General features: G+C 44.0%; 1 protein-coding gene across 1 annotated transcript in view; it reads left to right on the top strand.

Annotated features, from left to right (window-relative positions):
• The first annotated feature begins 4736 nt into the window (after positions 1 to 4736).
• ABRAXAS2 (abraxas 2, BRISC complex subunit) overlaps positions 4737 to 27166 on the top strand; it is a 31158-nt gene continuing 8728 nt past the window's right edge. Inside the window, 6 exon segments of the mRNA XM_030334511.1 lie at positions 4737 to 4835; positions 9730 to 9820; positions 14551 to 14587; positions 17301 to 17367; positions 26196 to 26318; positions 26320 to 26387. Of these exon segments, the coding sequence (XP_030190371.1) occupies positions 4737 to 4835; positions 9730 to 9820; positions 14551 to 14587; positions 17301 to 17367; positions 26196 to 26318; positions 26320 to 26387 (485 nt within the window).

Raw genomic sequence — 27166 nt, 5'->3', positions numbered from 1 at the left:
GAAGCAGGCTCCAGACTCCGAGCTGTCAGCCCAGAGCCTGACACGGGGCTCGAACTCACAAACCGCAAGACCATGACCAGAGTCAAAGTCGGACGCTCAGCCGACGGAGCCACCCAGGCACCCCAAAAGGAAATAAACTTTAAAATAAGTAAATAAGGTAATTCCTGTGACATCCTACATGCCTGACACACGGCAAATTCTCATTAAATGCTAGCTCAAGTTCTTCGGTTATAAATGGAGTTCAAAATGGACCTATTTCAGAACATTGTTAGGAAGATTACATAATAGACCGTGCAAGTGACGCGCTCAGAACAGAGCCTGACAGACAGTGAGCGTTCAGTAAATGTTAGCTATTGTTCTTACTGTTAGTGACTTCCAAGTTCATCCTCTACCCCCAGCTCCGGGCTTTTCCTGCAGCTGCCTAGACGTCCCTTGTTATGTTCAACTCAACCTGTCAACCTGTCGAAAACCCAAACTTCCTTGCACTGCTTCCTCCCCCAACCCCAGTACCTCCAAACCCTCTCTTCCCTGTGTTCTCCATTCGCGTGGCCCCTGACCAGCCAAAGCAGAGCGTCATCCTTGTTTTGTTCTTCCCTCACCCTCCGCACACGGCTCCTCCTGGCCTCCCCTGGCCTGGGCTCAGGGCCATTTTTTCCAGCCTGTCGCCACTGCTCTGCCTTCCTTTGGGCCACTCGGGCTCACAGCTCACTGGGGCCACTGCAACCCCTTTCGAGTAGACCTCCCTCGAGCCGCTCAGCTCCAGGCCCCTTCCCTGGTCCCAGCTATCCTCTGCTCCCCTCTGTTCCCCTCTCTTCCTCCACAGAGGCCTCCAGGACTCAGCCAGGTTTTCTCTCCTTCCATGCCTGATACCACTCATCCCTTTCCTTTGCATTTTCTTGCCTGATCACGGACTACGGAGTCAAGCCATCCTGAACTTCAGTCTCGACTTAGTCTATACCAGGTGTGACCTTGGGCAAGTCACTTGATTTAAACCTTTTAAGTCTCAGTTTCTTCGACTACCTAGAGGGCATAGTGAAATGGACTTTCTTGTTTCCTCTTTCAGATCCATCATAGCAGAGTGTGGCGTTTGCCTGCATACAGGCACCTGCTGAAATGCATGGGTTTTGTTTTTTTGATAAATATATAGAAATGGAATCTTACCATTTGCATTGTTTGCCAGTTGCATTTTCACTTAAGAGTATTGTGGTGAGGGGCACCTGGGTGGCTCAGTCGGTTAAGCATCGACTTCGGCTCAGGTCACGATCTCACCATTAAGAGTTCGAGCCCCGTGTCAGGCTCTGTGCCCACTGCTCAGAGTCTGGAGCCTGTTTCAGATTCTGTGTGTGTGTCTCTGTCTGCTTCTCCCCCACTCATTCTCTTTCTCTCAAAAATAAATAAATATTAAAAAAAAAACCAATATTGTAGTGATAGGGGTGCCTGGGTGGCTCAGTCAGTCAAGCATCTGATTTTGATCTTGACTCAGGTCATGATCTCACGATTCGTGGGATCAAGCCCTGCATCGGGCTCTGCGCTAACAGCATGGAGCCTGCTTGGGAATCTCTCTCTCTTTCTCTCTCTCTCTCTGCCCCTTTCCAGCTGGTTCTGCTTCTCTGTCTCTCTCTCAAAATGAATCAAACTTGAAAAAAAAAAGAATATTGTGGTGATATACTGGGAGGTCTTTTCTTATCAGAGCCTATAGATTTCTTTTATCTTCTAAACTACTTCATGACAATGGAAGTGATGGCTAACAGTCAGCAGGCTGTCATTGTGTGCCAAGGACTGGGTGAAACATCCAATATGCTATCTCATTCACTCCTTAAGATTGCCACAGCAGGCAGGTACCTCATTTTACACAAGAGCAAACCAAGGTGCAGAGAAGTTGCTCCGGATCACACAGTGAGTGCTCACCTGACACCGGAACCCAAGCGGTCCACTCTAAAACCTGCCTCGCAATCGCTACATGGGTGTGTTCGATCACTGTAGAAGTTTTGCTGAAGGTTTTCCTAAGAAGGCAGTCAAGAGGAATTCCGTCATACGATACGCAACACTACATTCTAAAAATTCCTTATTCTCATCTTTCCCCAAGTTTCAGAATCTCACTGCAGCTACTCATCTCCCTTTCTCTTTCTCTTTCTCCTTCTCCCCCAAAATGCTGTTGCTCCATCTGGCTCTTTCCTCTCTCATCTTCTCCTGCGTCTCAAATCTTTTCCTCGGGGGCACCACCCAGGGCACCTTGTTAGTAATGAACTTATTCCTTTTACTAGCTTCTTTGGTCTCCGTTCCCCTCTAGCACCTGCTGATAAAATACAACCATTTTCTGTGGGACCCTCCCACTTTTTATGCAACTTTCACTCAACAGTCATTGGGGGGGGGGCATGCAGTCACGTGCTGGGTAATATCTACATGCCAGACATTATCCAAATGCTGGACTACAGCAGTAAGCAAATCAAAGATGAATCCCTGTCCGCATGCAGTTCAGAATGTGCCAGCGGAGAGACAAAGACAATATGCTGAGAAATGAATAAAATAGGGAAGATGTTAGATGGTGATGAGTAGGAAAGGGGAAGGGAAAGCAGGGAAGGAATATTGAGAAGGTCAGGCTGGGGCTGCAGTCTGGTTAGGTTGATAAGAGAAGGATTCTCTGACCAGGTGGCCCTAAGTGAAAATCTGCAACAGGTTGTCATACGTTATATCCCCAGGGAAGCAGAGGCTAAGACTGAGATGAACACGAAAGACGATTACTAGGGAGTGCTCTCAGGATCACCGCCTACTGGGGAAGGGAAAGAAACAGAGCTGGATGGAGGAAGTTGGTGGACTGGGGTACCATTACAACAGCACCTCAGCTAACACCTCTTTCCCCTACAGGGCACTCTGGAGCTGGGATGACCCTTTGGGATTACCCCAGGTTGGAAGGAAGGAGGTGAGCCTTTATCCATCTATATTGATGAGGCATTGAATGTGGGTCACCCAGAAAATGAGGAATGATCTCAGGCAATGACACTATACTGAAGGCAAGTCCATGAGAAAGCTGACAATTTCCCCAGCTGGGGAAGAAGCTGGGTATGGTAGAATAGTAAGTCCTGCAAGGGTGGATATGGGTCACACATCAGAGCATCTAGAGCAGAGATAAAGGAGTAAACCTTGCAACTATCTGTGAGAAGAGCACTCTAGGCAAAGGGAACAGCAAGTGCAAAGGCCCTGAGGTAGGATGAGATAGAGATACCCAGGAAGGAAGCAGAAAGACTAGTGTGGCCGAAGCCGAGTGAACAAAGGGGGCAGGAGCAAGAAAGGAAGTCAGATGAGTGACAGGAACCAAGTCATTACAAGGTTTAGGTTTAGACCAAGAAGCAACATGCTTTAAATTAAAAAAATTTTTTTTTTATGTTTATTTAAACATAAAGAGAGAGACACACACAGAGTGTGAGCAGGGGAGGGCAGAGAGAGAGGGAGGGAGACACAGAATCTGAAGCTGGCTCCAGGCTCTGAGCTGTCAGCGCAGAGCCCAATGTAGGACTCGAACCGATGAACCGTGAGATCATGACCTGAGCTGAGGTCGGACGCTTCACCGACTGAGCCACTCAGGCGCCCCTAAATTTTAAGTTTTAGCATGACCAATTTAGTTGCTGTGTTGAGATTAGATTTGGCAGGGAAGGTGTTGAGGACAAGATGGAACCCAGGGTTTCTCAACCTCATCCCGTGGGGGAGGTGGGGGTCCTATGCATTGTAGGATATTTGGCTGCCCTCTAACCACTATTACCAGCGGCACCCTCCGCCAAGTTGTGACATCCAAAAATGCCTCCAGACACTGCCAAATGTCCCCTGAGGGGTAAAATTGCCCCCAGTTCAGGGCTCTTGAGTCAGAGACTGTTATAAGGACCCAGGAAAGAATTGATGATTTAGACCACCATGATAGGTGATAGGTGTGCTGGTGGTGAGTTGTAGGATTCTCGATATATTTTTAAGACTGTGCTGACTGATCAAAGGTGGGGGAGGTCAACCATGATTCCAAGGTTTTGGGCCTGTGCAACAGTCAGAAAACAGTCCTTCTCCTGAACTTTTGGAGAGCGTGGTACAAGGAGACTTGTGGGAGATCAGAAGTCCAGTTTCGAACCTGAAAGATCGGACAAAGAGAAAAATGGTGATTCCTGAGCTTCTTTACCTAACTTTGCGAGATTTAATTTTTGCTGTTTTTTTTTTTAATTTGTTGTTCCAATCTTCTTTCCATGATTTTTCGTTAAATTCGTGTCCTTTTGTTACAGAATCCAATCCCTTACCACCTTCACTGCTACCACCATTTCACTTCCAACCACCCCCAAAGTCACCTCCCTCCTGCGGATTACAGTACCACCCTTCCCCCTCTGCCACATTATAGCCTCCACGCCGCAGCCAGAGTGGTCCTACGAAAATGGAAATAACAGCATTTTCTTTCTATGTCAAACGCAAACCGCGCACTTGCTTGAATCATCTCCCTCCTTTCATTCTTGAGTTGGATTTTATTAGTTTCATTTGCAAAGAGAAAAAATGATTTGGGGAACTCTCGAGGGCTATGCAGAAGAGGCGGTATCTGAGATGTGCAGGGCCCGAGACGGAGGACACTTCGCGGGGGTTGGGTTCCAATAGGGCAAATCTGCGTCTCTGCGGGCGCTCCGGCCCCTTGGCCTCACCCACCAAAAACTTCATTTCCCAGGATGCCAAGGGGCGGGGCCGGCCGGAAGGCTGCGTGCCCTCCGCGGGGCATGATGGGGGAGTTGGAGATTTCCATCATGGCGGCTTCCATTTCGGGCTACACCTTCAGCGCTGTGTGTTTCCACAGCGCCAACAGCAACGCTGACCACGTAGGTGCCGGGCCCCCCGCCGCGGCCGCTGGAGCCTCCAGCCTCCGTCCCGGGCCGGCGCCTGCGGCCAAGCTGGAACCGCTCGCGGCTCACCCCCTGGGCTCCCGGGCTGGCCCGAGGGGCAGGTGACCCGGGCGGCTCCCGCCCCCGGCGAGCTCCTGCTACCCTGGGCTCCTTCGCCCCTGGGATGGGCCCCCTCATTCGGTGCCTGCCACCTCCTGGCCCTCTCAGGACAGCCGTCTTGTTTTTAGCAAAGCTGTCTCGGTTGGCAGCCAGCAGTGTCTGGAGTCGCTTAGTGGAAACCGAGCTCCTGCCCCTCCCTGAGAGGCTTCTAGACTTGCGAGGGGCTCCCGGGGTCGGCAGAGAGCGGAGAGACCGAGCTTTAGTCTGGGAACCGAGGCACCCTGCCCCGCCCGCCGGTCTCACAGGTTGTTGTGGGGTGCGACGAGGGAAAGAAACCATGGCTGTCACTATTCATACTCGTTAGATACGTTCGTGTGTTTTCTTCGCCTCGATGGAAAATGGAGAATGTAAACAGGAGTGTTTAGGTGTAGGGTCTGTTTGCCTTGAAGTTGCATATTTAGTTCCTTGGCGAATGTTCTAAAACCACGGCGCTCGTCGCAGCGAAATAGGGAAATGACAGGCCTACGTATGAGTGATCGGAAATGCATAGGCTTCGGAGCTCCCAGAGAGCAAAGCTTGTCTGCTTCAATGTCTTTATTTCGCGAATTGTCTTTTTAATGTCATTCGCCTGGATGGAAGTTTCTTTGTGAAACTAGGTAACTTTTATCTTTACATATGTAATCTGTCCACCAAATTGAGGGGTTATTTGAAAAGATGTCAATAGTGAATTATTCAAATTTATTTAATAAGTGTGGGGGGGGGGTTGTGGTTGTCATTACAAAGCAAAATGATACACTGCAGAATAAGGAACTGGGTTTGGTTTCATGTCTGCAATCTTAGCCTCCATTAGTAAAAACTGATCACACAGAGAGGTGATTCTGTTAGTAAGTTGGGTATCATGAAATTATTGTACTTTTCATCTCTTTGATGTTGATAGTGGAGATAGGAATACACATGGGTGTTTCCAGAGTTAGCTCACGTCTCTGGACACTAAGGCCTGTGATACTATAGGCAGCTATTTGATAATGTAATGAAGTTCCATATATAGGTGGTTTGTGATACTCCTGATGTCCTTAGAAGTATAAAATATGGTTTCAACAATGCTTCTTAACATCTGTAGTTCTTGGACTACCTAGTAATATCACAGTTTTTGCAGAAGGCAAGACTATTGTTAAGAATAAGTTACCTCTTGGATAGATGTTCTACAAACAGCAGTGACATGGCCATGTTACTTAGATTGTTATTAATTTAATTAGAGAAATATTCCTTTATATCTGTGCTTTGCCAGACATGGTGCTAGACTTTGTGGAAGTCTTTGCCATGATATGGAAGTATGTCTCCAAATAGTTTGCAACTTTATTTCACATGGCCATAGCTGTTTATGTTAACCTTGCCACGATTATATATGCAGACTACTTTAATTTCGATTTTATACATTTTAAAGTTGAGGAATCAAAAACTTGCTTTTGTAGCGCATTCTTGTTTTGTCCAGGAAATAAATTAGTTTAAAATCACTCATTCTGTAGAGCTGAGGTGAGCAAGCATTTTCCGTAAAGGGCCAAATAGTAAATGTTTTAGGTTTTGTGAGCCAGTCTCTGTAGCAACTACTCAATTCTGCTGTTGGATGAAGACAGCAGCCAAAGACAATAAATAAATTAGGGTGAATGTTTCCAATAAAACTTTAGTTATGGACTCTGAAATTTGAATTTCATACAATTTTCACATCATGAACTATTCCTATTTTTTATTTTTTTCAACCATTTAAAAGTAGAACCTATTCTTTCTTTTTTTAATTTTTTTTTCAACGTTTATTTATTTTTGGGACAGAGAGAGACAGAGCATGAACGGGGGAGGGGCAGAGAGAGAGGGAGACACAGAATCGGAAACAGGCTCCAGGCTCTGAGCCATCAGCCTAGAGCCTGACGCGGGGCTCGAACCCACGGACCGCGAGATCGTGACCCGGCTGAAGTCGGACGCTTAACCGACTGCGCCACCCAGGCGCCCCAAAAGTAGAACCTATTCTTAACTTGTCAGCTGTACGCTAACAGGCATGAAGCTAGATTGAACCCACATACCACAGTTTGCCTCCTTCCGCTATAAAGTAACAGTGGCTCAGATAATCCTGACCAGTAGATAATAAACATTCATTTTATACTTGGCTTTGGAATGTCTTGATGTCACTGTTGACTTTTTCAATCTGAGGACTATGATAGAGTTTCCAGGTAAAATACAGGGTACTCAATTACATGTGAATTTCAGATAAATGGGAAGTAATTTTTTAGTGTCAGTATATCCTAAATATTACATAAAAAATTGTTCATTGTTTATCTGAAATTCACACTTAACTGAGTAGCCTGTATTTTTATTTTCTAAATCTGGCAGTCCTAGACTGTGGAACACTAAGGATCTGTAGATACATTCTTAAGTGTGAAGTTCTATAGAAATTTAAACTTTTCTTCATTTTAATTTTTATTAATTTGTTACAAAGAGCTTCTCTTTTGTAGCGAGAGCTCATAACTGAAAGACTTATATGGAATAAAAGTCACTGTTTCTCAAACTAGTAGTCATGAACACTCCTTTAGGTTTGAGAGAAAAAATTTTTTTAATGTTTTAATTTATTTTGAGTGAGAGCACATGTGCATGCATCCATTGTGGGAGGGGGGCAGAGAGAGAGAGGGAGAGAGAGAATCCCAAGCAGGCTCCTCACTGTCAGTGCAGAGAGCCATGCGGTGCTCTGTCCCACGAACTATGAGATCATGACCTGAGCCAAAATCAAGAATCGGATGCTCAACCCACTGAGCCACCCAGGTGCTTGAGAGAAAATTTTTTAGAGGGGATCTGTATATTACTTAAGTTTGAGAAATACCCTGTACATGATGATTTGGGATTTTAGGACACTCCCCTAATTCAACACAAAAACTATGCTGTAAAGCATCTATCTCTCCCTCCTCACCTCCACAGATTCCAACTGGAAATATATATTTTTTAATGTTTATTTTTGAGAGGGAGAGAGAGAGAGTGAGTGGTGGGGAAGGGCAGAGAGGGGAGATAGAATCCCAAGCAGGTTCCGTGCTGTCAGCCCACAGCCCAACGCAGGGTTCGAACCCACAAATCATGAGATCATGCATGATCTGAGCTGAAATCCAGAATCAGATGCTCAACTGGTTGAGCCATCCAGGCTCCCCTCAACTGGGAATATTTTTAAACTAGGAAATTCCTTTAATTGACTTGAAGGGTTAGCCTAGAATAGAAAGGTATGTAGTACAAGGGCATTGTTTTGGAGCACCTGGGTGGCTCAGTCGGTTAAGCGTCTGACTTCAGCTCAGGTCATTATCTCATGGTTCGTGGGTTCGAACCCCACATCGGGCTCTTTGCTATCAGCTCAGAGCCCGTGTCAGATCCTCTGTCTCTCTCTCTCTACCCCGTGCTCTCTTTCTCTTTCTGCCCCTCCCCTGCTCTCTCTCTAAATAAATACATAAAACATTTGAAAAGGGGGGGGGCATTGTTTCAACAAATATCCTCAACCAGTATTTATTGAGCACCTCCAATGTGTTAGGCTGGGCACTGTGCTGGGTGCTGAGATATAGCAGTGAGCAAACACAGAGTCCCTGCTCTCATGGAGCTTACATTTTAGTAGGTGTAGGCATTTCTTTGTTAATACAAGGATGTACTATGGCGGATAGTGAGAAGACTGAGAAGAAAAAGAATGCAGGGGACAGGAGACAGAGTGTGTGACAGTCCCTGTTTCCATTACATTGGCCATCTAATAAGGTGCCATCTGAGTAAAGAGCCAAACGGACCGGGGCGCCTGGGTGGCTCAGTCGGTTAAGTGTCCAACTCTCGATTTCGGCTCAGGTCGTGATCTCATGTTTGGTGAGTTCAAGCCCCATGTCGGCTCCATGCTAACAGTGCGGAGCCTGTTAGGGATTCTCTCTCTCTCCCCGCACCCTTTCTGCCCCTCCCATACATCCTCCCTCTCTCTCTCTCTCACAAAATAAATATACTTTAAAAAAAAAAAAAAAAGCAAAATGGAGGAAGGAGTAAGCACATGGCTCTCCCGGAAGGGCGATTGCAGAACAGCCTATTAGTTCACCCTCTTAGGAAAGTTACTGTGACAGCCAGTGAATGTTCTCCAACTGTGCCTGTGCTGAGCATGGCAGCAAGTACACAGTAGGTTATGTGCCGAGTGACCCAGGATTTACCGTTCTCCCAAGGTGTAAAGAAACAAACCTCCGTGTTTATTAAGGAAAAATATTCGTGCGAATGATAAATTTATTTGCTGAAATCCTCATTTCCCACAGCCCGTACAAGAGCAATTCGTTGTGCTTTATGTTAAACTTCTTTATCCTTTTATCATTAACAGTGCTTTTAAAACAGTGAAATAAATTGTATGCTGTTTCCAGAAAACAACCTTGGAATATTTCTGCTTCCTGAGCTTTTTTGATATTGGTTATTACACTCAGTAGGATTTAAGAAATGAATTCACTCTACTTATTTTTGTTTCAAAAAAAAAGCAGTTTTTTTTTTTTTCTTAAGGGATTAAAGTATTTCATCGTGTATGGAATCCTTTTTTCAAACAATCCAGTTAATCGATATATCTCAGATTGCTTTAGTCTTCCTTGTGGGTTTATAGAAGAGTAGTTTCTTTGGCAAGCTTTTTGGATTATTGTTAAAAATTGTTATAAAATTATAATGCCCTCCGTTCCTTTTAATTCCAGTAAAAAATCATCTTTATTTTTAGTCTGCGACTATTTTCTCTTATTACTTTTAGGAAGGATTTCTGCTGGGAGAGGTAAGACAAGAGGAAACCTTTAGCATCAGTGACTCACAAATCAGCAACACAGAATTTCTGCAAGTAATCGGTAAGTGAGTTTATCACTGAGCTTAGAGATACTTTTTCTGTATCAGTGCTGTTTGTTTCGTTCTTTGGCCCTTTCCCGATTTTAATCTGAAAGATTAAAGGCACAGGGAAGACCATTAAAATCACAACGCAAATCACTTGCACCGATAACCGGTAGGGAATGTTTTATAAGTCAGTGTGGACTCGCAGCGTGTGACTCTATGTGTAGGAAGCCTTGCAAAGCTGTCTCTTACTAACTGGTCTTTTACTGAAGTGCTGTGTGCTATTTCGCTTGATTGTCTCTTTGAAACCACAGCGAATCCCAAGTTTGCGGCTCGGGCTATTCCCCATTGTCAGCCTCCCCGCCTACTGGAACCAATGGCTCTGTTGGGCTGGTGCTTCCTGGAAGGATCTGGCAACAATGTTCACACTTGTTTACACGAGCAGTTTGCTGAATGGAAGCAGCTTTCTTTCTTTTCTTTTTTTTTTTTAAAACTTTTAAAATGTTTATATTTGAGAGACGAGCAGGCAGAGGCAGAGAGAGAGGGAAACAGAGAATCCGGAACAGGCTCCAGGTCCGAGCTGTCAGCACAGAGCCCAACGCGGGGCTTGAACTCATGAACAGTGAGATTGTGACCTGAGCCAAAGTTGGACGCTTATCCGACTGAACCACCCAGGTGCCCCTCGAAACAGCTTTCTGAAGAACAACCCAGTCGATTTGGGGGCGATTGCTGAGGAAGTTGAAGAGCATTTATAGATGCGCCCACCCTCTTTGCATCAGCCCCCCTTTTTTAAAAAATTTTTTTAATGTTTATTTATTTCTGAGACAGAGACAGAGCATGAGTGGGGGAGGGGCAGAGAGAGAGAGAGAGGGGGACACAGAATCAGAAGCGGGCTCCAGGCTCCGAGCTGTCAGCACAGAGCCCGACGTGGGGCTCAAGCTCACAAACCATGAGATCATGACCCGAGCCAAAGTCGGTCACTCAACCGACTGAGCCACCCAGGCGCCCCAAGCCCCTTTTTGATAACTAGGGATCAAACTGCACCTCAAGCATGTCACCAAACAGCATGTCCTGATGCTCAGAACCCAGCAGGGGACATTTCACTTCTGCGGCCAACATCTGTTGACTATTGCGTGTGAGGCATGTGCCACACAGCGAGGGGGATATCCAGATGCATCGCTTGCTGCCAGGAGTGTGGGGAGGAGAAGACAAGTAAGCAGAGATACCAGACAAAGCACAAGATGGGTACTGTAAGAAAGGAACAGAGACGAGCCCCTAAGTGGAAAAGGAAAACCTGCTAGTCGGGAAAATCAGTAATGGTGACATGAAGGAGGTGAACTCAGGGCTAGTGGGCAGTGCATTCAGGGGAACCCAGAGCAAGGAGTGCATAAAATATACAGGGAATTTGGCCTGTTTCTACACAATTAAAATACAGAATGTGTGAAGGGGACCGGTTGCTGGTTTGAAATCTTGCTGGAAGGTTAGGTTATGTTGGGGCCACATCAGCAATTTCAAGCCTGTTCTGAAAGCCTTCTAGTACATGGGTTGGGAGGCCGGGATGAGGACTGGAGGAGGGGGGTTGGGGGGGGGGGGTTAGGATTGTGGGGGCGGGGACAAGAAATAGTTAATTTCCTAAAGGACCAAACCTATAAAACCTACTCCCCACAACAATGACTTACTAGAAATTTTTTTTTTTTTTTTTAACGCTTATTCATTTTTGAGAGACAGAGACAGAATGCAAGCGGGAGGGGCAGAGAGAGAGGGAGACACAGAATCCCAAGCAGGCTCCAGGCTCCAAGCTGTCAGCACAGAGCCTGACGCAGGGCTCAAACCCACAAACTGTGAGATAATGAGCTGAGCCAAAGCCAGACGCTTAACCGACGGAGCCACCCAGGTGCCCCAATAATGACTTATTATAAAGACTTGATATACGGGATGTAGCCCTTCTTTCACTGAGATTTTGTTTTTGTTTTGCTTAACGCTTTAAAATTCTGCGATAGAGACTTTGGTTTCATTGGACATGTGTGCAGTTTTATTGTTTGCACTTGGATTTTCAAAAACGAATTTGGTATTTGAAGGTTAAAATGCCAGAGTTAACTGACAGCAAACCATGCAAGAAAGAGCTCTCTTACCTGGCGTGCCCACCAAAGCAGCATTTCTGATGAATATTCTGGCTATTTATTTATTTTTAAAGAAATAGAATGGGAAAATAATTCCAATTCTACAGTTTAATGCGGTGTATCTGCTTTATAAGCCTTCGGGTTCTCGCAGTAAGTACGTTTCCATGGTATTGTAAATACGGAGAAGTACCGATTGATAGAGTGTCCCAGTTAATACAGCACCATGACAACCATCTTTTGCTGTACAACGTTTAGCTTATTAGCTGTATTCATTTCATTGTTTGAAACAGATTATGGATCTTGTGGGCAAAGCGTTTGCTGGTATTATCTTAAAAGTATTGTTATCATTGGAATAGTTTTCTTTTAAAAATGAATACATGTTAGAAATATAAACCGGGGACTCTGGAAAATCTGGGTGGGAAGGGCAAACGTTAGCTGAAGTGCCAAGAGTAGTGTTTCAGACCAGTGGTGTAAAGAAACTTCCTGGCACAGCTTAACCTCCAGAACGAGATGTTCTAAATAAAATGAAGTGACCAAAGTTGGTATTTGCTGCACATGTCTGAATCCACGTACAGATCCCTTTATCTTTCCCTCTATAATAAGGACTTCATAAAGAATGCTACGTTCAGAACACGAAGTGTCATGTTTTGTGTTGATTACATATTAATTTTAAAGGCTGTGCTAATTCGCTTTAAAATCTTTATTTTTGGGAGAGACACACACACACACACACACACACACACACACACACACAGCATGAGTGGGGGAGGGGCAGAGAGAGAGGGAGACACAGAATCCGAAGCAGGCTCCAGGCGTTGAGCTGTCAGCACAGAGCCTGACACGGGGCTCGAACTCACCGACTGCAAGATCATGACCTGAACCGAACTCGGACACCCAACCGGCCGAGCCACCCAGGCGCCCCTGTGCTAACTCACTTTAAATAGAGCTGTCCACCCTTTGTTCTAGGAAGGGGAGGGAGCAGACCACCACCCAAGGGCTTCCTTGGTTAATGAAGTGATGCCACTGCAGTTACTGGAAAGGTTGGGAGTAGTGGAACTGAGTCACCCCCAGAAGGAGAAGCAGAGAGTAGGACGATTGATTGGCAGGAACAGCCGAAGGTCCGGGGGTAGCGAACTTCTAAGGAAATGAGTGAAGAGACGCCCTGCACGTGTAAAGAGGAGTCTTGACCACACGGATGAGCTTAGAGGCACGGCAGACTCTGGGACCGCAAGCGAGGCTGCCCTGCTTCTGCCTGTTTTCAGAGGCCTACCTATCAGCCAGCGTGCCAGCCAGCTTCCGGGTCATCTGCGGCTTTATCACGTTTCAGGCTTTCACCTAGTCTTCTCCATGGAGCGCTTAGGCCTTGCAAAAAATCTTCTAAGAGAAAGATTCAGCTTCCTTTAGCAAATGCCACACGATATCTAGGACATAATCTTTAGTGTGCTTCTAATCCCAGTTGTAAACCATGACAAGTCTGCTGGGCAGTTGATGACAACAATGTGTATTTGGGGTTCAGAACTGACTCGAGGGGGTTTCTGAAAATACCCTTTAAAGTAGAAGGTGAGTTTTTTCTCTTTCTCCTGAACTCTTTTTAAAGTTTTTGCTACAAATGTTCCACGTTCTAATTGCTTTACCAATAGTATCTGAAATAACGTAAGATGGTGTAATGTATTATGCTCGGTGATGAAAGAGAACAATTTCTAGATGAAGGTTTCTTATTTGCACCACTTCGTCAACAGCTACGCGAGGCGACGAACTCATCTTCCCAGTGGGGGAACTGCATTCGTGCGCATGTTCTGGCAGCGTTAACATTAGGACAGAAGCTAATGGACACAGTCCCATGTCCTCCAGGGTCATGGTTTCATTTTAATTGCGTTAAAATTGTAGCCTGGAACTCTGTGCCTGTGGCTTTTTAAACAACAGGTGATTAGCCTCTGTCCAGAAGAATGTTATTAATAGAATTGAATGGTTAATTAGTCTCACGGTCTTGTAAAGCAACCCAGACCCCAAGCCCCCTGATGAGCTTGAAGAAATTGTTCACTCTGGTTAATCCCAGCAATAGTTCCAGAAGCCATTAGGATCTGCCTTCTAAATGACTGTTTCCCTTGGTGCTGACCGTCTTTGAAAGGGTTAACAGGCCTCCAGAGTCTCCTCCTCCCTTCCCCCTCAAAACACCTGGCCCAAGTTGTCCTGAGCCCATTAGTGGGTTATTGATGGTGGGGTGGTTAGGCCCTCCTCTCCCCAAGCTGTCCTCACTGTGCTCATACACTTTGATTAAATGCTTCCAGTCAGTTGTTACTTTTTCCTCTTATGCTTTGTTTAACTAGGTGAGATTGAATGAGGGCACACAATAGCTGCGTGTTCTGAATAAAAGCTTTCAGATGTGTGCTTCTCGTATGTGGACAGATGGAAACAGAACTTGTTCTCCAGTTGACTTTGTACTGAGAATGTGTCCCTGAGTTGAAGTGTTAAGAAGGCACACTGCCTTCACTAGTACCTACTAGGGAGAGGAAAGCTGTCTTTTTATTCAAGATTTTAGTTAAGAAAACAAAGAAAAATCCTGGGCTATTTGATACTTGCCTGTATCTTACCAGATTAACTGAGATGTGTTTTTTTCTTTCTAATTACAGAAATCCATAATCATCAGCCTTGTTCAAAACTTTTTAGGTAAGCCACATTCTTTGTCACTTTTAGTCCTCATTAAAATATTAATTGATAAAAACTAGTGAATTTCGGGGCGCCCGGGTGGCTCAGTTGGTGAAGCACCCAACTCTTGATTTCGGCTCAGGTCATGATCTCACAGTTTGAGAGACTGAGCTCCTCATCAGGCTCTGCGATGACAGCATGGAGCCTGCTTGGGATTCTCTCTCTCCCTCTCTCTGCATATGTGTCTCTCTCTCAAAAATAAATTAAAAAAAAAAAAAAAGAACTGGAATTAAAAAAAAAAAACTAATGAATTTATGTCTGTAGCTGATTGTGACTATAAAGTCACACGTAAAACTGAGGGCATCCAAATTCACTTGTTTGTGAACAAACACCTATGTGTTTGGGGCACTGTGTTAGGTTAGGGAAAGGGGAGGGATGGTATAAATCTTGGCCTCAGTGGTTTACAATGAAAGCCTGCTCCGGCACCCTCCCAAGGACTGTTCGGCCCCAGAGCAGGAAGTTAAGGATCACATATGGATAAAATAATTTAAGGGGTGTTTTTAAGAAGAATAAAAAATGTTCAGTGTTCAACTTTATGAGGAAAGGAAAGGAAACATGGAACCTTCCATTTTGTGTGTATATAAGTTAATATACACCGGTTGCATACTAAGACCAACTAAAGGACAGAAAGGAAGAAATGGGAGGGCACCGTTCAGAAGGGAGGGAGCAAATGACAGGGGTGGAGGGCAAGAGAGAAGAGTACCAGTGTCCTCTATGCACCACGCTTCTCCCCAGACTCCCATCGGGCCTCTGCCTGCTCTCTCAGCCCCAGACCCCTCCACCCGATGGTTGCCGTGATGGCTCCAACTCAGTGTTTCTTAACCCCCACCCCTGAGGGTGTGTTCTACCTTCCCAGAAGCCAGTACCTCCCTTCTGTATAAAGAGTAAATTGCCCACGCTAGTGCAATTCAGCGTTCTCGATCAGCGCTCCCTTCTCTAACACCTGCCCACCCCTCGTGCCTAGCCGTTCTTGCTGTAGGTCCCCCGCTCTCACCCTGACCCCTGTCTCGTTCTCAGCTGGCCCAAACACCCAGCCCCTTGCACCCAAGAACTCCTGGGGACCCCTCCCTCTGCCCCCCACCACACACACACACCTACCCATTGAGTATTTCAGAGGCATGCCCTCATGCAAGATGGCTACCTGTGGACAAAGCCTGAAAGCAGCCAAAAACCTCATCACTTTTAGATTTACACGTAATTGGAAGAGGAGTGGGAAGCAAGACAAGCAATTCATCTGAGGAGAATCTCAGAGCACACGACGTGATTCAGGCCCTGGCCCTCACATTCCCTGTGTTTGGTCCATGAAAGTATCCGATTTGGCCCTGATTCTGCAAAGCTCTGCTAGCCTTTCTGAGGAGTTCCTTAAAATGCTGTCAGTAAGATTGTACCAGAACAAGGATTTAACTTAAGTTTGCTTTAAAATGTTATTTATTTATTTATTTTATGTAGTCTACACCCGACGTGGGTGAGAACAACAGACTCACACTCCTCCAACTGAGCCAGCCAGGCACCCCAGGATTTAAGTTTAAATCATAGACCTATAATTCTTGGAGCTGAAAGAAACCTTAGAAATCTATGTCTACTCCCTGTGTCCGGAAAGGGAAATGGAGACCACATGGGTTAAGTGACTCACCCGAGATCATAAAGTGAGAAGCAGCATGGCAGGAGCTGGTTTCTCCTGACTTCCAGTTCCGTGGCTTTGTTTTTGTTTTTACTCTTTTTTTTTTTTTTTAAATTTTTAAAATGTTTTATTTATTTTTGAGAGAGAGAGAGAGACAGAGAGACAGAAAGACAGAGTACGAGTGGGGGAGGGGCAGAGAGAGAGGGAGACAGAATCCATGAAGCAGGCTCCGGTCTCTGAGCTGTCAGCACAGACCGCTCAGGTGGGGCTCGAACCTGTGAACCACAAGATCATGACCTGAGCGGGCCAGCCACTTAACCGACTGACCCACCCAAGCGCCCCTGTTTTTACTCTTTCTTGAACTTCTCACTGCTTTATAAGGCCTGGGCTTGTGGTGGTGGGAGGAAGGCGGAGGGACGGCATTCCTGAAAGCAAAGCCAGTGGTGGAAAGGCCCACGCATCATCGTGCCTGGCCTGCTCCTACTTGAGGGTCGGACCTGGCTTCAAATCTCAGTTCTTCCATCTGCCAGCTCTACGGTTGGAGGCAAATCGCTTACCCTGAGTCTCTCTATCTACAAAAATGGGAATAGAACTCGGAACACGTTGGGCTGTGCTAATACCTACCTACTCACCAGTATTGAGGCAAGAATGAAATGAAATAACACGAGAAATCAGCCAAACATTTAACAGATGTCCGTCTCCCTTCTGCATTTCTCAGAAAAGGAGCTCTTGTGTCCCCCTCCCCCCCCAAGTAATTGATACTTAGAAACAAGGAAACCACACGTTTCATAATTACTTGCTATCAGTACCTCCCACGTGTGGAAGTAATACAATTTCATCAGTCTCTTGAGTATTCTTTGATGCAAAAGATACCTTCTATCATCAGTAAAGCATTGAGATAGATTTCTCTGTATATCTGTTGAAGACAAGCAGTTCCATCTCTATTACCAACTTTTGGGATTCAGTGACCCATAGTCGCACGAGGCTAAGCGTATTCATGTCAAAATACTACACAGTTTTAATAAAATATATTTTCTCTTTAAAAAAAAACAGTTTTTATGACTATGCAAGCAAAGTTAATGAAGAGAGTTTGGACAGGATTCTTAAAGATCGGAGAAAGGTATGTTCTATTTCTTGCTTAGTCTGATTCGGAAATCCCTCTTTATCTTATCATCTAAACTTAAAACCAGAAAGGAATGTAAAATGAGACAATGTGATTTGTTATTAATGTATGAGAGTTCTGTTGACTTAAGTAGATTTTAAAGGTAAATCGCAGATGTGAGATAATGTTTATAACCTATCAATAGAAAAAAATTGAGATATTTATAGTATGATTCTATTATGTAAAACTCCAAAGGGGGGGAAAAATTATACTTCAGAGAGTTAAAAATAGTTGAGTTGATTCTGGATGGTTCTAATTTTCCATTTTGTAATTTTTGAAATAATTTTGCAAATATCTTCTATACATGCATTAATTTTATAATCAGGAAAAATGTTTCTAAAAAATGTAAGTCATAATTAAACGTCTTTGGGTATATTATTCTTTCAAGTTCAGTTAACATTGAACATAGATGTTTTTCCAAAAGGTCATGTGTTTATTATTTCTGTCAACATATGCATATCGTGTTCTGATTATATGGTAAGCAAGCCTGAATAGAATTAAAACTGGGGGGCACTTGGGTGTCTCGGTCGGTTGAGCTTCTGACTCTTGATTTTGGCTCAGATCGTGTTCCCAGGGTCGTGGGATCGAGCCCCATGTAAGACTCCACACTCAGCTGCTTAAGATTCATTCTCTTCCTCCCTCCCTCTGCTGCTCTCCCCTGCTTGTGCACTCTCTCTCTAAAAAAAAAAAAAAAAAAAAAAAAGATGGGGTACGTGGGTGGCTCAGTGGGTTAAGTGTCTGACTTCAGCTCAGGTCATGATCTCACGGTTCATGAGTTTGAGCCCCGCATCGGTATCTCTCCTGTCAGCACAGACCCCGCTTTGGATCCTCTGTCTCCCTCTCTTTCTGCCCCTCCCCCACTTGCTCTCTGTCTCTCTCCAAATAAACTTGAAAAAAAAAAAATTGAAAATGAGCCAGTTTTATTGCTGCAGCGTTGTCTGATAATCTCATTTCTAATTTACTCTGTTGTACCATGTGTAGGTTTTACTTTTTTCCCTTGACATTTTTTATTCCAGGAAAATAGATTTTTTTTATTAAACTATCACTTGAGGGAAAAAAGTTAATAAAAGTTCCAATTTGTCAAACAGAAACAAAATGCCTTTGTCTAGAAGCATGTATCACAAAAAAGCTTTCAAAAGCTCACTCCTGGTTACAAAGAGCCAGCACTGTGGGGACTTGGCCCCCGAGGTGTCTAACGAAGGGCATCGGGGGTAAGAGTGCAGGCAGAGTAGGTCAGCAGCCTACCCATCTACTGCCCGCCTCAGTAGCACTGCCAGTTGGAAAGGCAGAAAGAAAAGCAGGTAAGATAAATGAAGACTGGGAAGGCTGGAAGAAAGGACGGACAGCTTCGTGGACGATGGCGAGCTCAGGAGGTGCTCAGTCTTGGTGGAGTCTGACCCCATCGTCCGTCCACCTGGGAAGGGAGTTAGAGCAGCCGTAGACATCACGGTCCTGCTCTCTTGTCTTCAGTGACCTGCCCAAGAGCACGTATGCCGGAATCTCTCGGCAGCCCATCCTTTCCTCTCCTGACTACCAACCTACCTCCTCATTCCATTTATTTTCGTATTTTAGACACCGAACTTTTATTTTTTTTTATTTTATTTTTTTGTTTTTATTTATTTTTGAGACAGAGAAAGACAGAGCATGAGCAGGGGAGGGGCAGAGAGGGAGACACAGAATCCGAAGCAGGCTCCAGGCTCCGAGCTGTCAGCACAGAGCCCGACGTGGGGCTCAACCCCATGAACCGTGAGATCATGACCTGAGGCCAAGTCAGATGCTTAACTGACTGAGCCACCCAGGTGCCCCTCCTGCTTATTTTTTAAGTAATCTCTACACCCAGTGTGGGGCTCAAACTCATGACCCTGAGGTCAAGAGTTGCACGCTCCACCGACGGAGCCAGCTGGGCGCCCCAGTGACAGACTTTTAAATATGCAGTTTCACCTGTATGAATCTGGCCCAAGTAAACATTTGCATCCAGGCACAAAGATACGAAAAGCTGGCATTATTGAACATTTAACTCTGTGTCAGGCCGTGTTGTAAGCGCTTTGCCTGTACTGGAACAGTCTCAGGAGGTACATTGCTATTGTTCTCATCCCCACTGTACAATTGAGGCAACTAAGGGTAACTTGCTGAAGGTTGCCAGCAAGTAATGCCAGAGCCAAGGCTTGAACTGAGCAGTCTGGCCTCTGAATCCACATACGAGGATGTTTGTTGCACCTTTACTTAATAGTGAGGGCTTTGAAAGCAATCCAACCAGTGGGAACTGGTTAAGTATATTGTGCCAGCACCTCTGTACTGTGGGATATGAAGCAGCCATTCGAAAGAATGAGGGAAGTTCTCATGTCATGACCTAGAAAGATCTTCAAGTTGTGTTATGTGAAAAAAGTAGCGTTCTAATTTGAGCCTATTTAATATAGAGACAAAAATCTGAACAAGTAGTTGGATGTACAGAAAACAATCTGGAAGAAAGGCAACCAAACTTAAAAGTATTTACTTCGGGAAGGGAGAGTGGGGTGATGCTGCTGCTGGGGGGTACTTTGTAAGATACATGTGTATGTATATATATGCCTATTTTTAAATTTATTTTGAGAAAGAGAGAGCATGTGGGTGCACATGTAATGCTGGTGCATGAGCAGGGGGAGGGGCAGAGAGAGAGGGAGACACAGAATCCGAAGCAGGCTCCAGGCTCTGAGCCGTCAGCACAGAGCCCAACACGGGGCTCGAACTCACGAACAGTGAGATCGTGACCTGAGTCGAAGTCGGACGCTCAACCGACTGAGCCACCCAGGTGCCCCTAAAAAAAAGTTTTTGTTTTTTTAGAGAGAGAGAATGTGCAAGTGGGGAGAGGGGCAGAGGGAGAGAGAGAATCTTAAGCAGGCTCCACACTCAGCATGGACCCTGACATAAGGCTCAATCCCACGACCCTGGGATCATTACCTGAGCCAAAATCCAGAGTCAGAGGCTCAACCAGCTGAGCCACCCAGGCACCTCATACTATAAACTCTTTAAGAATTCTTTTAAAAAATGGGGCCCCTGGGTGGCTCAGTCAGTTGAGCATCCGACTTCGGCTCAGGTCATGATCTCATAGTTTGTGGGTTCAAGCCCCACATCCAGCTCTGTGCTGACAGCTGAGACCCTGGAGCCTGCTTCAGATTCTGTCACTGTCTTTCTCTGCCCCTCCCCTGCTCACTCACTGTCTCTCTCTCTCCTTCTCTCTCTCTCAAATATAAATAAACATTAAAAAATAAAAAAATTCCTTTCAAAAATCCAAATTTCTAGTGCAAAAGCAAAGATGACATACAATATTTGATGACTGAAAACTTTATAGTTGATTCTAGTTTGAGCCTCACCCCCCCGGAAAGGTACAAAATTGCATTGCCACCTCGAAACAGTTATTGTACTACCTACAAAAGTACATCTAAAACATTAGGCTTGGGGTGCCTGGGTGGCTCAGTCGGTTAAGCGTCCGACTTCGGCTCAGGTCACGATCTCGCGGTCCGTGAGTTCGAGCCCCGCGTCAGGCTCTGGGCTGATGGCTCAGAGCCTGGAGCCTGCTTCCGATTCTGTCTCCCTCTCTCTCTGACCCTCCCCCGTTCACGCTCTGTCTCTCTCTGTCTCAAAAATAAATAAACGTTAAAAAAAAAAAAAATTAAAAAAAAAAAAAAAACATTAGGCTTGGGGGCGCCTGGATGGCTCAGTCAGCTAAGCATCTGACTTCGGCTCAGGTCATAATCTCGCAGTTCACGGTGCATGAGTTCGAGCCCCGTGTCGGGCTCTGTGCTGACAGTTCAGAGCCTGGAGCCTGCTTCAGATTCTGTGTCTCCACCTCTCTCTGCCCCTCCCTCTCTCGTGCTCTGTCTTTCTCTGTCTCTCAAAAATAAATACATGTTTAAAAAAATTTTTTAAAGAACCATTAGGCTTAAAAATACATGTGTACTTTAAACAGTGTCTAACGTAGAAAATATTTTTCTATCTAATAATAACTCTTTAAGAAAATGCTGATAGAATCTCTTCAAAAATTGCCTCTTTGGTAGACAGGCTTCAGGTCTAATATTTAATTGAAAAATTCTAAGAATTGAACAAAAGTTTAGTAAGTTGAAATCACATAAAATAAACATACAGTAATTTTAAAAGTTCTCAGGTTCCTAGAATTTTCCATTAAAAAATACAAGCCAATAGGGGCGCCTGGGTGGCTCAGTCGGTTGAGCGTCTAACTTCGGCTCAGGTCATGATCTCGCGGTCTGTGAGTTCGAGCCCCACGTCGGGCTCTGGGCTGACGGCTCGGAGCCCGGAGCCTGCTTCGGATTCTGTGTCTCCCTCTCTCTCTGACCCTCCCCTGTTCATGCTCTGTCTCTCTCTGTCTCAAAAATAAATAAGCGTTAAAAAAAAATTTTTTTTTTAAATACAAGCCAGTAAAGATTTTTGTCACAACAGAAACTAATACGTGAAATATATTAGGAATGTGTTTACAAAAGAGTATGCAGCTCTCAAGTATAGGAAGTCCACAACATTGCTGAAACGTGTTTTGGTGGTAGGCTTGAGATAGAGGCTGAGGTTTGTGCTGTGAGAATCCCCCAGCGGGTGCAGTGTGGACATCCGTGGCAGCGTGCGGAATCACTGTCCTGGCAGAATCCATCTCATGTTTACAAAGTTCGCACGAGCCTCAGGGTTTTGGCTAAGGTCAAAACAGCAAGCGAGAGGAGGGTTCCTCCCTTCTGGACTATCTGCCCTGCAGTAGATAACGATAAACATAACTGCCACCTTAGTATCATCGTAAGGCCAAAAGGCGCATGGCGTGAAAGTGACAAGTGTGCCCAGGACTGGGGATGATAGCTTTGGCTCCAAAAAATGTAAGTGAATGTCTAGTTGAGAGCAGAGCGGGAAGTCTTTGTGAAAAGTTGTCTATAAAACTTCAGAAATAAGGTTGTAGGGAAAGATGTCCACACTTTTTCCTCACGGCCCAAACATAATTGTCAAAAAATGGGCTTTTTAGTATCAGTGAAGTAGTTTCTCAGTAGTCTTGCAGCTAGCTTGTTAAGCTCTAAAAGGTAGAATCCTAAATGTCACCAGTGTGGATTAATTGGGCATCTCATCTTTCATTGACCAGAATGACGGGTCATCTTTTTAGCAAATATCAAATGAATAAGCATATTACTATCAGTTGAAATCCAAAATAAATGTGTAAAGCTCCCCCGCTTCTCAGAAAATACAAATGGAGGGGCGCCTGGGTGGCTCGGTCAGTTGAGCATCCGACTTTGGCTTAGGTCACGATCTCGAGTTCATGAGTTTGAGCCCCGCGTCAGGCTCTGTGCTGACAGCTCAGAACCTGGGGCTTGCTTCAGATTCTGTGTCTCCCTCTCTCTGACCCTCCCCCGTTCATGCTCTTTCTCTATCTCGAAAATAAATAAAAATTAAAAAAAAAATTGAAAACAAAACCCAAATGGAATAAAACAATTGGAATCATTAGTGAAAAGCATTAGTGCTCACCCAGTAGCCCTTTGCAAGATTCTGTTCGTCAGTGAGTGTTTCTTGGGAGCCACCAATGTGCTGGCACCACTCAGGTCTTTGCAGGGGTGCGGGGGGAGTAGAGACCCCCAGAGGCGCTAACTCTAGTATTACTCGTCATACTCCTGAAGCTCGCGGTGCAATATGGCGTGTTCTCAGGCACCAGTAGCTCCAGAAAGGTGATGATTTTTCTTACCCACTTTTTTTTTAACTGCTTTTTACTTTGTAATGACCACTGTCATGTGACCAGTTTGGAACTGTACAGTTACCATTATACAGTGGAGAAGACAGGCAGACAGGCTCCCCATCTTAGGTGCTCACTCCTTAGCTCCGCGACTTTGGACAAACGTATTTATAAGATGTAACGTTGTCAGAAAATGTTTGGGTTTTATTTTCGTTTAAAGAACATCAGAATTGGGGCGCCTGGGTGACTCAGTTAAGCGTCTGACTCTTGATTTTAACTTGGGTCATCATCTCGCAGTTTGTGAGATTGAGCCCCACGTTGGGCTCTGTGCTGACATTGTGGAGCCTGCTTGGGATTCTCTCTCTGTCTCTGTCTCTGCCCCTCTCCCACTTGTGTGCACTCTCTCTTTCTCTCAAAATAATAAATAAGCATTTTTTAAAAAAAGAGTATCAGGGGACACCTGGGCGTTCAGTCGGTTAAGCGTCCGACTTTGGCTCAGGCCATGACGTCACAGTTCGTGGGTTCGAGCCCTGTGTCGGTCTCTGTGCTGATAGCTCAGAGCCTGGGGCCTGCTTTGGTTTCTGTGTGTCTCTCTCTGTCCCTCCTCCACTCAAGCTCTCTGTCTCTCTCTCAAAATAAATAATCATTAAAAAAAAAAAAAAGAAAATATTTCTTTAAAAAAAAAGCAGAATGAATTGCTTTATTGGAAGTTGTGCTTTATATAGTCAGTAATAACTCCATGAGGGCAGGAACTATTTCTTTGTTCCCTGTAGTTCCTTGCATGTGATATAAACCCAGTGGAGAAAACATTACTCACCTGCCAGAGTTGTGATAGTTAGTGAAAATATTTATAATACAGCTATCTGGGGGCTGGGCACAGGGGTTCGGCAAAGATTGGTTCATTTCCTTCCTACATGAAAGTTCCAAAACATATCGAAATTTACTATTAATTTTAAAATGACACTAACAAGGGCATCTGGGTGGCTCAGCTGGTTGAACCTCTGACTTCAGCTCAGGTCGTGATCTCATGGTTGTGGGTTCAAACCCCGCATTGGGCTTACTACTGTCAGCAGGGAGCCTGCTTTGGATCCTCTGTCTGCCTCTCTCTCTGCCCCTCCCACACTCGTGCTTTCTCTGCCTCAAAAATAAACAAACATTAGAAAAAAGTGATGCGACAATAAATTTCATATTAAAAATAAATAAATAATAATAAACATTAAAAAAGAAAATGTTAAAAAAAGAAAAAAGTGATGCTAACAATTTTTAATTACCTTTACTTCTTAAATCAGGATTTTCACTTAAATTGTATGTTTCAAAGAAAGAGGCTATATGAAGGTTATTTTTCTGATAGAGTTAAGTATTCCACAACAGAGATTTTCAAACTTTAGTGTGTATAAGAAAAAACTCAAGGAATTGTTTTAAATTTATATTCCTGGTTCTACCCTGGGATGTTCTGATTCTGCAGGTTTGGTAGGGTCCAGGAGCAGTTGATTAGCTCCGGGTGTCTAGGAGATCATATTACAAGAAATATTCTTCCAGAGAGCATAACAGTCTAATTTGCTTAGACAGTTGAGTTATCCCATAGTTAGAGCTGACGAAGCTAAACTTCGTTAAATCATTGTATTGAGGTATAATTGACATACAGTGAGCTGCACATATTTAGAGTACACACTTAAATAAGTTTTGAAATATTCATACACCCATGAAACCTTCAGCATAACATAATGAACATATCCCTGCAAAATCTCCTTCTGTCCCTTTTTTAAAAAGTTTATATATATGTATATTTATAATCTTTAATTCAAGTATAATTAATAATAGTATTGTATTTGTTTCAGGTTTACAAATGATTCAACAATTCTGTACGTTACTCAGTGCTCCTCATGATAAACATACTCTTAATCCTTCGTCTGTTTCACTCATTTCCCCACCTACCTCCCTCTGGCAACCACCAGTTCTCTGTAGTTAAGAGTCTGTTTTCGTTTTTGTTGATCGCTTTTTTGCTTTGTTCATTTGTTTCCTAAATTCCACGTATGAGGAAAACGTACAATATTTGTCTTTCTCTGACTGACCTATTTCACGTAGCATTAAATCCTCTAGATCCATCATGTTGGTGCAAATGGTAAGATTTCATTCTTTCTATACCTAATACTCCATCGTGTATATTACCATATCTTCTTTGTCCATTCTTCTATGGATGGACACTTGAGCTGCTTCCATATCTTGGTTATTGTAATTAATGCTGCAATAAACACAGGGGTGTGTACATCTTTTCAAATTAGTGTTTTTGTTTTCTTTGAGTAAATGCCCAGTAGCAGAATTACTGGATCATATGGTAATTTTATTTTAATTCTTTGAGGAACCTCCGTACTGTTTCCCACCACGGCTGTACCAGTTGCATTCCCACCAGCAGTGCACGAGAGTTCCTTTCTATGCACATCCTCACCAACATTTGTTGTTTCTTGTGGGTTTTTTGTTTTTTGTTTTTTAGCTGTTCTGACAGGTGTGAGTCGATATCTCCTTGTGGTTTGATTTGCATTTCCCTGATGATTAGTGATGTTGAGCATCTTTTCATGTGTCTGTTAGCCATCTGTATGCCTTCGTTACAAAAAAAATGTCTGTTCATGTCCTCTGCCCATTTTTAAATTGGATTATTTGGTTTTTTGGTGTTGAGTTGTAGGAGTTCTTTATATATTTTGGATATTAACCCCATATTGAATACATCATTTGCAAATATCTTCTCCCAGTCAGTAGGTTGTCTTTTAGTTTTGTTGATTATTTCCCTTGCTGCACAGAAGCTTTTTATTTGATGTAGTCCCAATAGTTTATTGTTGCTTTCGTTTCCCTTGCCAGAGGAGGCATATCTAGAAAAATGTTTCTGACGTCAAAAGATTGCTGCCTGTGTTTTTCTTCTAGGAATCTTGTTTGTTTATTCATTCACCTATTGATGAACAATTGGGTTATTTCTGGTTTTGAGCTATTGCACATAAAGCTGCTATGAACGTGTTTACAGGTGTTTGTATCGATACGTTCAGAATTAAATTCATAAGATTTCATGCAAGTTTTAATACCTTTCTTCCTTTTGTTTTCATTGCAGAAAGTTATTGGATGGTACAGATTCCGGCGAAACACACAGCAGCAGATGTCATACAGAGAGCAGGTGATCCATAAGCAGCTCACCCGCATCCTTGGGGTGCCCGACCTCGTCTTCCTTCTCTTCAGGCTTCATCTCTACCGCCAACAATTCCACTCATGCCTTTAGATATGTTCTCTTTAGGCCAAATCGACGGTAAAGAAAGAATTCCCACCAGCTCATGTAAACAGTAAAGATGTTGTGCAAAATGATTGAGATTTATGACTTTGAAAATGTGCATATTATTGCATCTTTAAAGAAAAGCTTTTGGGGCGCCTGGGGGGCTCAGTCCAGTTAAGCCTCCGACTTCGGCTCAGGTCAGGATCTCACAGGTTCATGGGTTCGAGCCCACGTTGGGCTCTGCATTGACAGCTCAGAGCTGGAGCCTGCTCAGACTCTGTGTCTCCCTCTCTGTCTCTCTGCCCCTCCTATGCTCATGCTCTGCCTCTGTCTCTTACAAAAAAATAAATAAACATTAAAAAAAAAAAAAGCTTTTATAATTCTCTTTCAGCTAGCTTTCTTTGTAATGAGAGAAGGTATTTTCCTGTCAGTTGTATAATTAAAATTGCTTTTGAATCAAGAAGCATTAGCAAGATATGTTAATTATGCATAAATTCTTATAGGAATAATAGCTGGAAATCATCATTTGCTTCTCCATAATCCATTATGTAGAAATACAGTTTTACTGCTCTGGTAGCCTGTAATTTTAAAACCAATTTCAAAGAGAAAATTGTAAATTGATCCACCTACTGGTTAATGAGGGTTTTGCATTGTGAACTTATGAAAGCAAAAAAAAAAAAAAAAAAAAAAAAAAAAAAAAAAAAAATCATGATTATGATCTCTATCTGTAAATAACAGAAAGGTTCTTTCTGGAAATTCACTTGTAAACTATATTACATCAACATTAGTGAAAATAATTGTTATTAATAAAAAAA

The sequence above is a fragment of the Lynx canadensis genome, chromosome D2, assembly GCF_007474595.2.
Source record: "Lynx canadensis isolate LIC74 chromosome D2, mLynCan4.pri.v2, whole genome shotgun sequence".
NCBI classification, from domain to species: domain Eukaryota; kingdom Metazoa; phylum Chordata; class Mammalia; order Carnivora; family Felidae; genus Lynx; species Lynx canadensis.
The sequence above is the reverse complement of the archived record's forward strand: the minus strand, read 5'-3'. Positions and strand labels throughout refer to the sequence as shown.